Here is a 14,893-nt window from a genome sequence, read left to right as displayed (position 1 = left end):
CATCACCATTCTCGTCGTCATCATTATCATTATTATGCTTCACATTATGTCTTATTTACATTCGAATATTCCCCCACTCCTCCCCTTACCCCTGCCTCATTATTATTGTTATGGCGATTAACCCCTTTTTTCTCCCCTTCAAAGTAAACAAAACTGTTGTCCTGACTTCTTCGGGGTAAATCTTTGTTGGTGGCCACCAGGCGACATTAACAACTTGTTAACATCATTAATTACGCACTTAATGGACATAATTAGACAGGATAAATAAAAACAACAGCAACAAGAACAACACCAGCTATAATGAAAACAATAAAATTAGTCTACCACAATGAAGGATATCATTTCGAAAAGACACTCGAACTTGGGAAAACAAGTTTTTTTGTTGGCTGGTTTGGTTACATTTCGGTTGGTCCTTTGACGTTTTTCCATTCCTTTTTCTTTTGTGTTTGTTTTTTTTTTTTTTTTTTTGGTGACCTTGGAAGTTGTAATTGTTATATGTTTTGATGCTATTTAATATTCATTGATTGTTGTTGTGGTTTTTGATTTATTTCGTTAATGAAATGAATTAATTATTTCGCTGGACTTTATCAGATTAACAGAAGTTAATTGGTGGGAGCGAAAATTAAGTAGGGAATTATGTGGCATTAAAGAAGTTTTTTCTTTGTGGAGAAAAATAAAATAAAACGAGGAATAAGAAAAATATTTGTTTCTCACTTTTCCTACTTCCTTCCTTCGTCCTTAAAAATAAATTAAATTCCTAAAAATATTTTCTTCCTTAGACAATTTTTTTTTTAATTTCTCGAAAAAATAAACGGCAGATGTCCTTAAAGAATTCCTTTTGACATAAGGAAAAAAAAATTGGCAAACTAATTTTTGGCAGCTGCTAAAACTCAACAATGGAAAACCTTTGAAACAATTTCTTTTCTGGTGAGACAATTTTTTTAATCTTATGGAAAATTGTCATCAACCACCACCGAGGTGGTGTTTGCATGCCACTGGATATCCCTGCTACATTACAATTAACAAGATCTCCTTATTGTTTCATAGGTGAACATTGAACAATTGTTGATTTTTGATTTCACAAATATAGTCCAGGTAGAAAATTGTAATAGCAAAATTTGTGAAAGCGCAGTAGTGTGGGAAAATTCGGATTTTAAAGAATATTTTTCCAAGGCCAAAAAAAGAATATTTTTTTCCAAGGCCCAGCAAGACGTGGATTTTTTAAAGAATATTTTTTCTGATGGTCTAAAATAGGCGTGGATTTTTTAAAGAATATTTTTCCATAGTCTATATGAGGCGTGGATTTTTTAAAGAATATTTTTCCAAGTTCTATATGAGGCGTGGATTTTTTAAAGAATATTTTTCCAAGGTCTATATGAGGCGTGGATTTTTTAAAGAATATTTTTCCAAGGTCTATATGAGGCGTGGATTTTTTAAAGAATATTTTTCCAAGGTCTATATGAGGCGTGGATTTTTTAAAGAATATTTTTCAAAGGTCTATATGAGGCGTGGATTTTTTAAAGAATATTTTTCAAAGGTCTATATGAGGCGTGGATTTTTTAAAGAATATTTTTCAAAGGTCTATATGAGGCGTGGATTTTTTAAAGAATATTTTTCCAAGGTCTATATGAGGCGTGGATTTTTTAAAGAATATTTTTCCAAGGTCTATATGAGGCGTGGATTTTTTAAAGAATATTTTTTTTCCAAGGCCCAGCAAGGCGTAGACTTTTTAAAGAATATTTTTTCCAAGGCCCACAGCAAGGCGTGGATTTTTTAAAGAATATTTTTTTCCAAGGCCCAACAAGGCGTGGATTTTTAAAGAATATTTTTTTCCAAGGCCCAACAAGGCGTGGATTTTTAAAGAATATTTTTCCAAGGTCTATATGAGGCGTGGATTTTTTAAAGAATATTTTTTCCAAGGCCCAGCAAGGCGTGGATTTTTTAAAGAATATTTTTCCAAGGCCCGGCAAGGCGTGAATTTTTTTAAAAATATTTTTCCAAGGTCTATATGAGGCGTGGATTTTTTAAAGAACATTTTTCCAAGGCCCAGCAAGGCGTGGATTTTTTAAAGAATATTTTTCCAAGGTCTATATGAGGCGTGGATTTTTTAAAGAATATTTTTCCAAGGTCTATATGAGGCGTGGATTTTTTAAAGAATATTTTTCCAAGGTCTATATGAGGCGTGGATTTTTTAAAGAATATTTTTCCAAGGTCTATATGAGGCGTGGATTTTTTAAAGAATATTTTTCCAAGGTCTATATGAGGCGTGGATTTTTTAAAGAATATTTTTCCAAGGTCTATATGAGGCGTGGATTTTTTAAAGAATATTTTTTTCCAAGGCCCAGCAAGGTGTGGAATTTTATACCCTACACAACTTTGTTGTCAGGGTATTATAGCTTTGTGTAGCCTCAAGAGTTTGTAACGCCGCGAAAAATTGGTCCTAGACCCACCTTTAAGTATACCGAACGTCATATCTCGACTGGCTGAGTCGATCTAGACATGTGTGACCGTCCGTCCGTCTCTCCATCTGTACATTATGATTTGTAAGCACGATACAGGCCACATTTATGAACCAATCTTCACGAAGTTTTGCATGTAGGACCGGTTCTGGCCAATGAAGACTCCTATTGTTTCTGGTAAAGATCGGGTAATATTTAGGGAATGAAATGGTCGCTCTAGAGGCCGCAATTTTGGTCCAAAAATCGCTAAAGATCGGTTAATATTTATCGGGTCAAATGGACCCTGATTTTTGTGTGAAAAATTACAAAATTTGTATCCTATAGCGTATATATTTACCCCTGAAGGACATAGACCCGAGAAGTTGATAGTATATCCAAGAGGAGTGGTTGACCTTTAAATTGATACCAACTATATTGTCGTATGTACTCAGATATGGGAGTTACACTTAAATATTTACAGGTGCTTACGTATTCACATATTATTTAGTAACCCATTGCCACACTAGAGGGCGCTGGTCGCTTTGACATTTTCCATGAGGATCCAGGTATGGTCAAGGACAACGCCTATAATTTTCGATGATGATAAGATAATAATATTGGGATGAAGTGGACCAAAAACTTATTTTTTTTGTGTTTTACTAGTCGATCTATAGGCCACAATTGAAAGTCGAACATCACAACATAAGCCACGGTGAAGGGAATCTGAACAAGTAATTAGAAGGGCTGTACTGAATATTAGTAATAGTTGTTGACCTCTAGTCGGTCAACAGGGTGCAACTATAACGAAATATTACCCAGGCTCGGAATAAAAATCCGCAGAAAGTTAGAGTTCCGTGGTAGTTGTGAAGGGCATCTTAGGGTCGGCCCCGTCCAACTATACTACTCCGCTCACTGGTTAAATAATATTTTTTCAGGCCTATATTTTTCCTAGGCATGGATTTTTAAAGAATATTTTTTTGTGAAGGCCTAAAATAGGCGTGGATTTTTAAAGAATATTTTTTGTGAAGGCCCATCAAGAATAGTTTTTACAAAGGCTGAGAACCACCCTAATGTGCAATGTGCATTGACCCCACAATGGAAATTCCAAAACATTAATCGTTTTCAAAATCTAACCCAATATACCAGCCAGATACCAGCATTTCTCCTGTCACTCCGTCTATTGATAAGAAAGTACCACCATATAGCAACGGAATTATGCTGTCGCGCTTCATACCATGGAAATATGACCATTAAAAACCAGTGTCAAGTAGTTTTTTTTTTTGTTTTAACAGAGAGGCCCCACCTGTTAGTATGTACTGGCACTCATATTCATATCAGATTCTAAAAGCCTGTTATCAATTAAAACGCTTCATCATGCTACGTAGTGGTTAAATATTGAGCTTAATTGATGGTGTGATCAATAATAGGGGTATTCACTGACATTTCAAGGTACATGAGGACGAGGGTGAAATTTTTGAAAATCATTTTCAAAGACTACAACAGATGCAGAGCTTTAAAACATATTTTTTCAGAGTCCAGGAATAGGCGTGAATTTCTTTAAAATGTTTTTGAAGGCCTATAATGGGCGGGGATTTATTTTAAGTATTTTTTAAGGCCTCTTATAGGCGTGGATTTATTTAATTTTTTTTCAAGGTCTATAATAGGCCTGGATAGGCGTGGATTTATTTATTGAAGGTCTATAATAGGCCTGGATTGGCGTGGATTTATTTTAAATATTTTTTGAAGGTCTATAATAGGCCTGGATAGGCCTGGATTTATTTTAAAATTATTTTTTCAAGGCCTATAATAGGCCTGGATAGTCGTGGATTTATTTTAAATATTTTTTGAAGGTCTATAATAGGCCTGGATAGGCGTGGATTTATTTTAAAATTATTTTTTCAAGGCCTGGATAGGCGTGGATTTATTTTAAATATTTTTTGAAGGTCTATAATAGGCCTGGATAGGCGTGGATTTATTTTAAATATTTCTGAAGGTCTATAATAGGCCTGGATAGGCGTGGATTTATTTTAAATATTTTTTGAAGGTCTATAATAGGCCTGGATAGGCCTGGATTTATTTTAAAATTATTTTTCAAGGCCTATAATAGGCGTGGATTTATTTTGAAATTAATTTTTTCAAGGCCTATAACAGGCCTGGATAGGCCTGGATTTATTTTAAAATTATTTTTCAAGGCCTATAATAGGCCTGGATAGGCGTGGATTTATTTTGAAATTAATTTTTTCAAGGCCTATAATAGGCCTGGATAAGCGTGGATTTATTTTAAAATTATTTTTTCAAGGCCTATAATAGGCCTGGATTTATTTTCAAATTATTTTTTCAAGGCCTATAATAGGCCTGGATTTATTTTAAGAATATTTTTCATGAATCTCTGTTTAGTGAATACCCCTAATAAAAATTTGATTATGTACACGTTGCACTCACTTGTATCTAATCTCTATTTATTCTAGCTTCCCCAAAAAATATTAATTTTATGTATTTTACAATGACATATAAGAGGTTTCCCAAAATTGGAGGCACGTTAGTTTACGCGTGGTGGATAAACTGTCAACATACGTAAAAAGTAGTTCGGGTTACGGATAAACAAAAAAATCGAAAACAAATAATAATGACTACCCCCAGGTCACTTTGTGTCTGGACATTGATTCCACTCATGGTCTTATCGCTTACATCGTGCCAGGCCAGCCGTATCTTATGTGTATTTCCCTCACCCTCTCTGTCGCATTTGATAATCCATGCCACAATTGCTGAAACATTGGCTCAAGATGGTCACAATGTCACCGTGATTGGTACAGTACCGGCAAGTAAACTTCGAGCACCACATGTCCACTACATCCACATTGAGGGTCCCATGTTCAATGATGACTTTGCCAATGAAATGCTCAGTAAACAGGTTAATATTTATACGAAATTTGCCGGTACCATATCGAAGGTTCAAGATATGGCAAATGTGACCATGAATGACCCAAAGATGTTGGAATTTTTGCGTAGCCATAAGGCGGGAGATTTTGATGCTTTGATTTTGGGTTATTTTATGAATGATTTTATGTTGGGTTTGGGTGCCCATTTCCAGTGTCCGATAATTGTCTCATTTATGGTCCAGCCAATATTTTCCGTAAGTGCAATGGTTGCTAATCCGCCGGAATCGTCATATGTCCCGAGTTTGTTTATGGGCTATAAACAACCTATGGATTTTTGGACGAGAGTGAAAAATTTCGCTGCCTCATTTTTTGAACATCAGATTTATTCGGCTTATGTTGCTCAGAAGGGCAAGGAAATGTATAGGTAAGTACCCTCAATGAGTATTTCAGGGTTAATAATAATTGCCAAGACCTCTACATAGATGTGGAGGTTTTTGAAATATATTCAGAAAGCCTTTACATAGGTGTGTTCATAGTTCAACAATAGGCGCGGATTTCTTTTTTTAAAATACCTCTACATAGACGTGGAGGTTTTTGAAATATTTTCAGAAAGCCTTTACATAGGTGTGTTCATAGTTCAACAATAGGCGCGGATTTTTTTTAAAATACCTCTACATAGACGTGGAGGTTTTTGAAATATTTTCAGAAAGCCTTTACATAGGTGTGCTCATAGTCCAACAATAGACCCTTTTCAAGGGTCTGCAAAAGGCGTGGATTTTTTAAAAATATTTTTTTTTCAATTTTTTATCAAATATTTGTTCATTGATTTCCGGAACACCCCTAATTAAAGAAATTTTTCTGATTGAGTAGAAAATTACTCTTTCTCCCATTCACTCATTCGCTAGCTTATCAATAAATACTTAGTATACAGCAAACTATGGACTCAAACCAGATAACATTACAAAAACAAACTATTCCGATGCGTTTTACATTTAGTTATAAGAATCGGCTACAATTAGCAACCGGTAGTCTTTCCGCAGCGGACAGTAAACGGTAAACATACGTGTGAGCGAGCGAGTGTCGGTTTATTGCAGCTATTCGATAATTTCTCGATTCTCTCGCCCGTTCCGCAACAATGAATACCCCTGCGCACCAACTGCGCACTTGGCTTTCACTAGCTATTGTGGGTTTGGTGTTTGCACCATGTCAATCCAGTCGTATCTTGTGTGTCTTCCCCTCGCCCTCTCTGTCACACTTGTTGATACATGCCGAGGTTGCAGAGACATTGGCCCTGAATGGTCACAATGTAACGGTGATCGCTACAGTACCACCAACTAAAATTAAGGCACCTCATGTCAATTACATCCACATTGAGGGTCCGATGTTCAATGATGCCTTTGCCAAGGAGATGTTAAACAAACCGGCTCATGTCTATAAGAAATTTGCCAGTACTGTTAGCCAAGTTATGACTATGGCCAATGCCACAATGAACAACCCCAAGATGTTGGAATTTTTGGAAACCCATAAGCCGGGAGATTTTGATGCTGTGGTATTGGGTTATTTTATGAATGATTTCATGTTGGGTTTGGGTGCCCATTTCCAGTGTCCGATAATTATCTCCTTTATGGTCCAGCCAATATTTTCGATTAATACACTGATTGGTAATCCGGCTGAGTCGGCCTATGTTCCCACATTGTTTATGGGCTTTAAGCAACCAATGGATTTCTGGAACAGGGTTAAGAATTTTGTTTCGATTATTTTTGAATATCGAGTGTTTGCTGCTGTAATGGGTCGCATGCAAGAGGAAATGTACAGGTGAGTAAGAAATTAAAAAAAAAACATGGGCTATGAAAATTAGATTTTTTCAGGATTATTTTTTTTTTTTTTTTGAGACCTATAATAGGCGAGGATTTATTAAAAATATTTTTTTCGAGGCCTATAATAGACGAGGATTTAATAAAAATATTTTTTCCAACGCCTATAATAGGCGTGGATTTTATATAAGGTTTTTGGTGCACTATTTGCCTAAAATCGGACGAAAATATATATGGGAGCTATATCTAAATCTGAACCGATTTTCACGAAATTTAACACACATCCTCCTAGACTTAATTTAGTACGCTATGCCAAATTTCGTGGAAATCGATGGATATATAGGGACTTTGGTCCACTATTTACCTTAAATCGGACGAAAACATATATGGGAGCTATATCTAAATCTGAACCGATTTTCCCAAACTTAGTACACATCATTCTACGTTTAATTCAGTACACTTTATCAAGATTCGTGAAAATCGAATTATTTTCAGAGACTTTGGTGCACCATTTACCTAAAATCGGGTGAATCTGTATATGGGAGCTATATCGAAATCTGAACCGATTTTTACGAAATTTAACACACATCGTTCTAGACGTATTTCAGTACGTTATGCCGAATTTCGTGCAAATCAAAGGATATATAGAGACTTTGGTCCACTATTTACCAAAAATCGGACGAAAATATATATGGGACCTATATCTAAATCTGAACCGATTTTCACGAAATTTAACACATATCGTTCTAGACGTATTTTAGTACGTTATGCCAAATTTCGTGCAAATTGAAGGATATATAGGGACATTGGTCCACTATTTATCAAAAATCGGACGAAAATATATATGGGAGCTATATCGAAATCTGAACCGATTTTCACGAAATTTAACACACATCCTTCTAGAATTAATTTAGTACTCTGTACCAAATTTGGCGCAAATCGAAAGAAATATATGGACTTTGGTGCACCATTTACCTAAAATCGGACGAAAATATATATGGGAGCTATATCTAAATCTGGACCGATTTTCACGAAATTTAACACATATCGTTCTAGGCTTCATTCAGTACGATATGCCAAATTTCGTGCAAATCGAAAGATATATAGGGACTTGGCGCCCCATTTACCTTAAATCGGACGAAACTATTAATGGGAGCTATATCTAAATCTGAACCGATTTTCACGAAACTGAGCACACATCATTCTGGACCTAATTCAGTACTGTATGCCAAATTTCGTGCTAATCGAAGGATATATAGGGGCTTTGTTGCCCCATTTACCAAAAATCGGACTAAAATATATATGGGAGCTATATCTGAATCTGAACCGATTTTCACGAAATTTAACACATATCGTTCTAGACATATTTCAGTACGTTATGCCGAATTTTGTGCAAATCGAAGGATATATAGGGGCTTTGGTGCCCCATTTACCTTAAATCGGACAAAACTATATACGGGAGCTATATCTAAATTTGAACCTATTTTCTTCAATTTCAATAGCGTTCGTCCTTGGGCCAAATAAGTGAGCTGTTCCAAATTTCATTCAAATCGGATCCTAAATGCGACCTGTACTTTGTTTACAATTTAACATCTACAGACGGACGGAAGAGAAATTATTTTAGCCATGTCAGATTTTTGACAAAGCCTAGAATTCGGTTAGGGTCTATTTTGGAGAAGAAGACTAGATTATCAAGTTCATAACTTCCAAACTGTTTATGTCTTCTGCTGATCAACGATGGACATTTGCAGAGGATGTGCTCAATTGTTTCCAGTTCTTTATCGTCACACACACATAGACGACAGTAATCCTCTCCACTGGAGTCCCACTTAGAAGTGAGAGATCTTATTTAGCAGTGACCAGTTATAATCCCCACAACGATTTTGATCTCCCTCTTACTGTGTTCCAGCAGCGAAGACATTCTTTTACGAGAGAATTCAGGTCAGATAGATTTAGAGATTCTGCCAGCAGGTTCCCTTAGCCATCTGTTACCGACTACCTCGCAATGGAATGCAAGGATTCTTCTAATGAAGGAATATAGTCACTGATATGACTATCCCCCCTAAAGAGATCATAACCTGGCGTTATGTTTAGGATGCTGGCATGACCATAGTTCAGCGATTTCAAGGCATCTGTTTCCCAGAGTCTCAGGGCACACCTGGCCGCCTGGAATTTAATCAGAATATCCAATGGTTGGGGTTTCAAAATTACTTTCAAGGCTGTGCCTGTGGTGTACTTCTTAATGCTCCGGTGATCAAGATTGAAGTCGATCGCTGTACTAAGCTCAGTTTTGTCAGCAGCATCTTTTAGAACTAAGTTTATTAAAGTTGAGTACTTTTTATACACCTATAGATCGAATTTTCAAAAACCCTTTTGTACAGCTTTCAAACTTTCCATCAGTTACCCACATTCCAAATTTCAGAGTTATAGCTCTTCCCGTTCGCCTAATACAAAGGGTAGCATATTTGGTACATTTTAGTATTTTTGCTACCCTTCTAGTTCGAATTTCCAAAAACCCAGCCTTATCTCACGCCTACACGTCCACACACCAACAACAATCCACACTCAAAATTTCAAGCTTCTAGCTTCAGCCGTTTCGCCTAGGCGACGATCTGTCAGTCACTCAGTCACACACTCACTTAACACCAAGCTCTTTTATATATTTTTTCCATAAAAATTTCCAAAGTACTCTTCTTGAGCACTCAAAAAAATCAACCCTTATCTATAGTTTAGACCCGTATCGGGCGAACCACCGCACGCGTGCACTCTGGCGAGAGCGAATATCACTATTCTCTCACACACATTCAACTGAACCAACTGAAAAACCATTGACACACACACACAAAAACAAATGCATGAGAACCGAATTTTTGACGCTCTGCCCGATCCTGGTTTAGACCCAACAAATAAAAAACTTGTTTTGATAATAGTTCTGGATAGCAGCTGATAACAGGTTTAGTTCTATTTTGCTATTGAGTATTTTTCTTCGATAATTTAGGAAGTCCATTAATTTAATCTACTCAATTTTAATTAGTGTTTATTTCGAACCCAAAGCGTTCGGACACACTCCCTAGAATAGTGTCTACTCAACGACGAAAATGAACAGAACGAGAAGTATTATTTCCATAGTGTTTGTGCTCTGCACCTCGGCAGTCATTCCAAATGAAAGTGCTCGGATTCTGTGTTGCTTCCCCTCGCCATCGTTGTCGCATTTGTTCATACATTTCTCAGTGGCGGAGACCCTGGCTCGTGATGGTCATGATGTCACCGTAATTGCCACTGCACCAAATCCTTATAAAAATCTCAATCTCGTCGAATATATTCACCTGAAGGAACCCATGTTCGGTGAGGAGTTTGCCCGCAAAATGGTCAATGAAACTTCACCGGTTTATGTGAAATTGGCTCATAATATCGGTTTGATGTTGGATAGGACCAATAAAAGTCTAAATAATCCATTGATGAAAAAATTCCTTCGAGAACACAAGGCTGGTGATTTCGATTTGGTGGTGCTGGGCTATGCCATGAGTGATAGTATCTTGGGTTTGGGTGCCCATTTCCAATGTCCCATTGTTTTATCGTTTATGATCCAAAGTATTTTCATCACCAACGCCATGGTGGGTAATCCCATTGAGACCGCCTATGTGCCCAGTTTATTTGTGGGTCTTAAACAGCCCTTGGATTTTGGTCAACGGGTTAAAACTTTTTTGTCTCATCTCTATGAAAATGTGATATTTAAGGCAATGTTGGCAAGGAAAAATCAACTTTATTACAGGTGAGTCCCAAGTAGAGGCACTTCATTATTTCGTGGTGTGTTTATATTCTATGGAGAAGAAGAAGAAGTGTAAATTATCAAGTTAACAACTATTTAATGTTATGACTTAATTACCAGTATTAACTTGGCTTAAGTGAGAGCTATGTTCTACCCTAATCTAGTCGGCTGTGAATGTTGTGCCAGCCAAGGTGTGAGGGAATGCAGTATTTGATTAAATGCCGAAGAAAGCTGATATGTATGCCGGCGAATTATGTTATGCTTGACTGACAGGTTTTCACTACGAGGGGGACATGGGAATTCTTAGAAGAGAAAATACTAGGGTTCAAATGATAATGATTCAAAGCCCATACTAGATTCCGATCGTATAGATATCATTTTCATGGCAAGGATTTTTTTAAAACTTTTTTTCAGGATTGCAGGCCACTTGAATTCTTTAAAAATATTTTTTCAAGTGCCTAAAATGGGCCCAATTTTTTAAAAATATGTTTTAAAGTCGAAACAATTGGCGTGGTTTTTAGAAATATTTTTTTCAAGATCAATAATAGGCGTGGATTTTCGGCGGTGTTGAAATCCTCTTCCTGATCTTCAATTCCATCTGAATCCGGATTAGTTTCGGGCAAATCTGAAACTTGTTCGTTTTCGTTATCCAATACCATATAATATGAATCCTTATCTTCGAATCTAGTCCCGTTTTGGACACTACTGGAATTTTGAAGGCAATTTTCATCAAAAATTACGTCGCGTCTCTCAATCACGGTTTGAGTACTACTATCGTATAAACGATATGCCTTTGCAACTAATGAATAGCCAATCATTATATATTGCTTCCCCTTGGGATCAAATTTCGCTCTCCTTCCTTTATTCAAAGCTACAGCACATGCACCAAATACTTTGAGATGGCTAACCTTTGGCTTCCTTCCATACCATACCTCGTAAGGAGTTTTCTCACATAGAACCTTTGTTGGAGATCGATTCCGCAAATACACCGCAGTTAAAACAGCTTCTGCCCACAGATTTTGAGGAAGGTTTGCATGGATCAACATGGAACGTGCCATCTCCACAATAGTACGGTTAGCTCTTTCTGCTACTCCATTTTGTTGTGGGGTATAGGCCACCGTGAGTTGACGTACTATACCCTGATCTTGTAGATATGAATCAAACTGATTGTTTATATACTCACGCCCATTATCACTCCGTAGTATCTTAATTTTCTTTCCAGTTTGGCGTTCGACTTCTTGCTTAAATACCTTGAACTTTTCATAAACTTCGCTTTTTGCTTTCATAAAATATACAAAAACACGACGGGATTTGTCATCAATAAAAGTGACGAAATATCTGGATCCTCCGGCAGAATTTACATTTATCGGACCGCACACATCAGAATGAATCAGTTCCAATAATTCTTGAGCTCGGTGTTCTGGCATATTTGGAAAGGGAGCCACATGTATTTTGCTCAACATGCACGTCCTGCACTTCACATCTTTAACCCGCTTTGACATTTTCATGCCATTTACCAGACATTTCTTGCTCATCTTATCAAGATCATTAAAGTTTAGATGTCCATATCTGTAGTGCCATAACATATCATTGTTGCTTGCTGCATTTAAATGATGATCATATTTCTTGGACACCACAAACAAGTTATCTTCTTTCTTTGCTTTTAAGGTGACAAAACCATCCGCGTCCTTCATTTCTACGCCATGCGAAGTGAAAATTGCTGTATAGCCTTTCTCGACAGCCTTACTTATTGAGATAAAATTTCCGTGAAGATCCGGTGCATACAGCACATCTTTCAAACGGACTTCACACTCCGCATTAAGAACAACTTCACCTTTTCCAATAGCAGTTATGAAAGTATTGCCAGCCAGATAAATTTTCTCATTGCACTCTTCAAATTCCGTGAACAAATCACGACTATTGCACATGTGAGATGTTGCACCACTGTCTACATACCACACACCACTCTTAAATCCGCCAGATACTGCCAACATTGCACTTGAACGTTCCTTTTCCACTTTGTTTTCTCTACAATATCGAGCAATGTGTCCTTTTCTTCCACAAACGTAGCACTTTCCCGAAAAATCTTTCTTGGACTCCGAATTTTCCTTCTTGACGAATATTTTCTTTTGCTGAGAGCTTGCAAATGCCTGCTGTATAGAATCAGCTTCCAATGTGGCATTCGTATTTGCACGACGTTCACCTTCTTCTAGTAACTTCAATTTTAAAGCATGGAACGTCGGCAACATGTCTCGAGTTTCCATTGCAACAATGAAATTTTCCCAACTCGATGGCAAACTTGACAGAAGAATAATAACTATGAGCTCATCCTGCAACTCTATTGCTATGTCGGCCAATTTCTCCACAATGTTTTCAAATTTTTCGACATACGAAGCCACGTCTTCGTTTTCCATCATTTTTAAATTCATAAGCTTTTTAAAAAGCATCACCTTTTGAACTGGCCCTTTCGGCTTGTAAATTTCTGCTAATTTCTTCCAAGCTTCCGCTGATACTTTACATTTCTTTATATGATTAAGTTGGCTGCCTTTAACGCTCAGTATTATCATCGCCAACGCCTTTTCGTCACGTCTTACCCATTCCTCCTTTTGTTCCGTTGTCCATCTTGGGTCACAATCGTAGGTCCCACTCGCATACTTCCACAGCTCGTTATGTACCAGAACGCTTTTCATATGCATGTGCCAGGAATCATAATTCCCTTCATCCAATTTTTCTATTTGTAGGGACGGAGTCGCCATCTTGAAAATTCCTTTTTCCCTTTAAAAGCTTTATTGGGAACACAACTCCAAATTCACAAAAATCGTATCCAATATCAGCAAAATCTTCCTTTGTTAAACCGCTACAAAAATCGCCTTGTTGTAATATCCTTCACAATATAATCCTTGGCCTCTGTCCTCAGCAAAAAATTATCCTGGGCCCATAACCAATGTTAGAAATAAATACAGCGGACACGTATGTTGTGTTCAGTTCAAACGTTTATTACAAAAGGTACAGAAAAATAGTATGATACAAACACAAAATACAATATGAATACCAAAGCCTACTAGGTGCAAATATTTGGTTTGACTAAATAATTTTTTTCTGACAACTAGATAAGGCGTGGATTTTTAAAATAATTTTTTTCGTGACCCATATAAGGCGTGGATTTCTTAAATAATTTTTTCGAGTTCCTTATAAGGCGTGGATTTCTTAAATAATTTTTTTCGAGGTCCTTAGAAGGCGTGGATTTCTTAAATAATTTTTTTCGAGGTCCTTAGAAGGCGTGGATTTCTTAAATAATTTTTTTGAGGTCCTTAGAAGGCGTGGATTTCTTAAATAATTTTTTTCGAGGTCCTTATAAGGCGTGGATTTCTTAAATAATATTTTTTCGAGGTCCTTATAAGGCGTGGATTTCTTAAAGAATAGGTCCTTATCTAGGCGTGGATTTTTCGAAAGAATATTTTTTCGAGGTCCTTATAAGGCGTGGATTTCTTAAATAATTTTTTTCGAGGTCCTTATAAGGCGTGGATTTTTTAAATAATTTTTTTCGAGGTCCTTATAAGGTATGGATTTCTTAAATAATTTTTTTCGAGGTCCTTATAAGGCGTGGATTTCTTAAATAATTTTTTTCGAGGTCCTTATAAGGCGTGGATTTCTTAAATAATTTTTTTCGAGGTCCTTATAAGGCGTGGATTTATTAAATAATTTTTTCCGAGGCCCTTATGAGGCGTGGATATCTGCCGTATCGATTTTTTAACCAACCAAAATCACTAAAGTCAACTTTTTTTAAATTTTTTTTTTAACAAAAAATAGCTTAACTTTTTGTTGTTCTTATTGTTATGGAGGGTACTAGAAGGTGGTGAAATGCCATTTGAATCGAGCAAAAGTTGCAGGATTTTCCTGTAACCGTACAAAAAACATACGAGATATGAAATGATGCTTGAAAATGGTTTGTAGAAATGAAATGGCATACAATTTCCCTCCCCCTTTTCACAA

At 36.7% G+C, this 14,893-nt stretch overlaps 2 protein-coding genes across 2 annotated transcripts; both read left to right on the top strand.

Moving 5' to 3' along the window:
- Window positions 1–5,064: 5,064 nt before the first annotated feature.
- LOC133333154 (UDP-glycosyltransferase UGT4-like) lies at window positions 5,065–5,745 on the top strand. Its single transcript, XM_061541485.1, has one exon. It carries the CDS (start codon window positions 5,065–5,067, stop codon window positions 5,743–5,745), a length of 681 nt encoding a protein of 226 aa, XP_061397469.1.
- A 707-nt stretch (window positions 5,746–6,452) lies between these two features.
- LOC133333153 (uncharacterized) lies at window positions 6,453–10,918 on the top strand. Its single transcript, XM_061541484.1, has 3 exons — window positions 6,453–7,132; window positions 10,238–10,815; window positions 10,869–10,918. Exons 1-3 carry the CDS (start codon window positions 6,453–6,455, stop codon window positions 10,916–10,918), a joined length of 1,308 nt encoding a protein of 435 aa, XP_061397468.1.
- Window positions 10,919–14,893: the final 3,975 nt, after the last annotated feature.

This window comes from Musca vetustissima, unplaced genomic scaffold (genome assembly GCF_032173495.1).
Source record: "Musca vetustissima isolate MV318-11 ecotype Yass unplaced genomic scaffold, APGP_CSIRO_Mvet_v1 utg110479, whole genome shotgun sequence".
In the NCBI taxonomy this organism is placed as follows: domain Eukaryota; kingdom Metazoa; phylum Arthropoda; class Insecta; order Diptera; family Muscidae; genus Musca; species Musca vetustissima.
Note: the sequence above shows the minus strand (reverse complement) of the source record. Positions and strands in the feature narration are given on the sequence as shown.

What these genes read in the sequence shown, in the direction of transcription:
- LOC133333154 (XM_061541485.1), top strand. Translation starts at nt 5,065, where the DNA reads ATGACTACCCCCAGGTCACTTTGTGTCTGGACATTGATTCCACTCATG.
- LOC133333153 (XM_061541484.1), top strand. Translation starts at nt 6,453, where the DNA reads ATGAATACCCCTGCGCACCAACTGCGCACTTGGCTTTCACTAGCTATT. An exon ending in ATGCAAGAGGAAATGTACAG is followed by an intron (nt 7,133 to 10,237) that starts GTGAGTAAGAAA and finishes GAAAATGAACAG; the next exon opens with AACGAGAAGTATTATTTCCA. An exon ending in TAAACAGCCCTTGGATTTTG is followed by an intron (nt 10,816 to 10,868) that starts GTCAACGGGTTA and finishes GTGATATTTAAG; the next exon opens with GCAATGTTGGCAAGGAAAAA.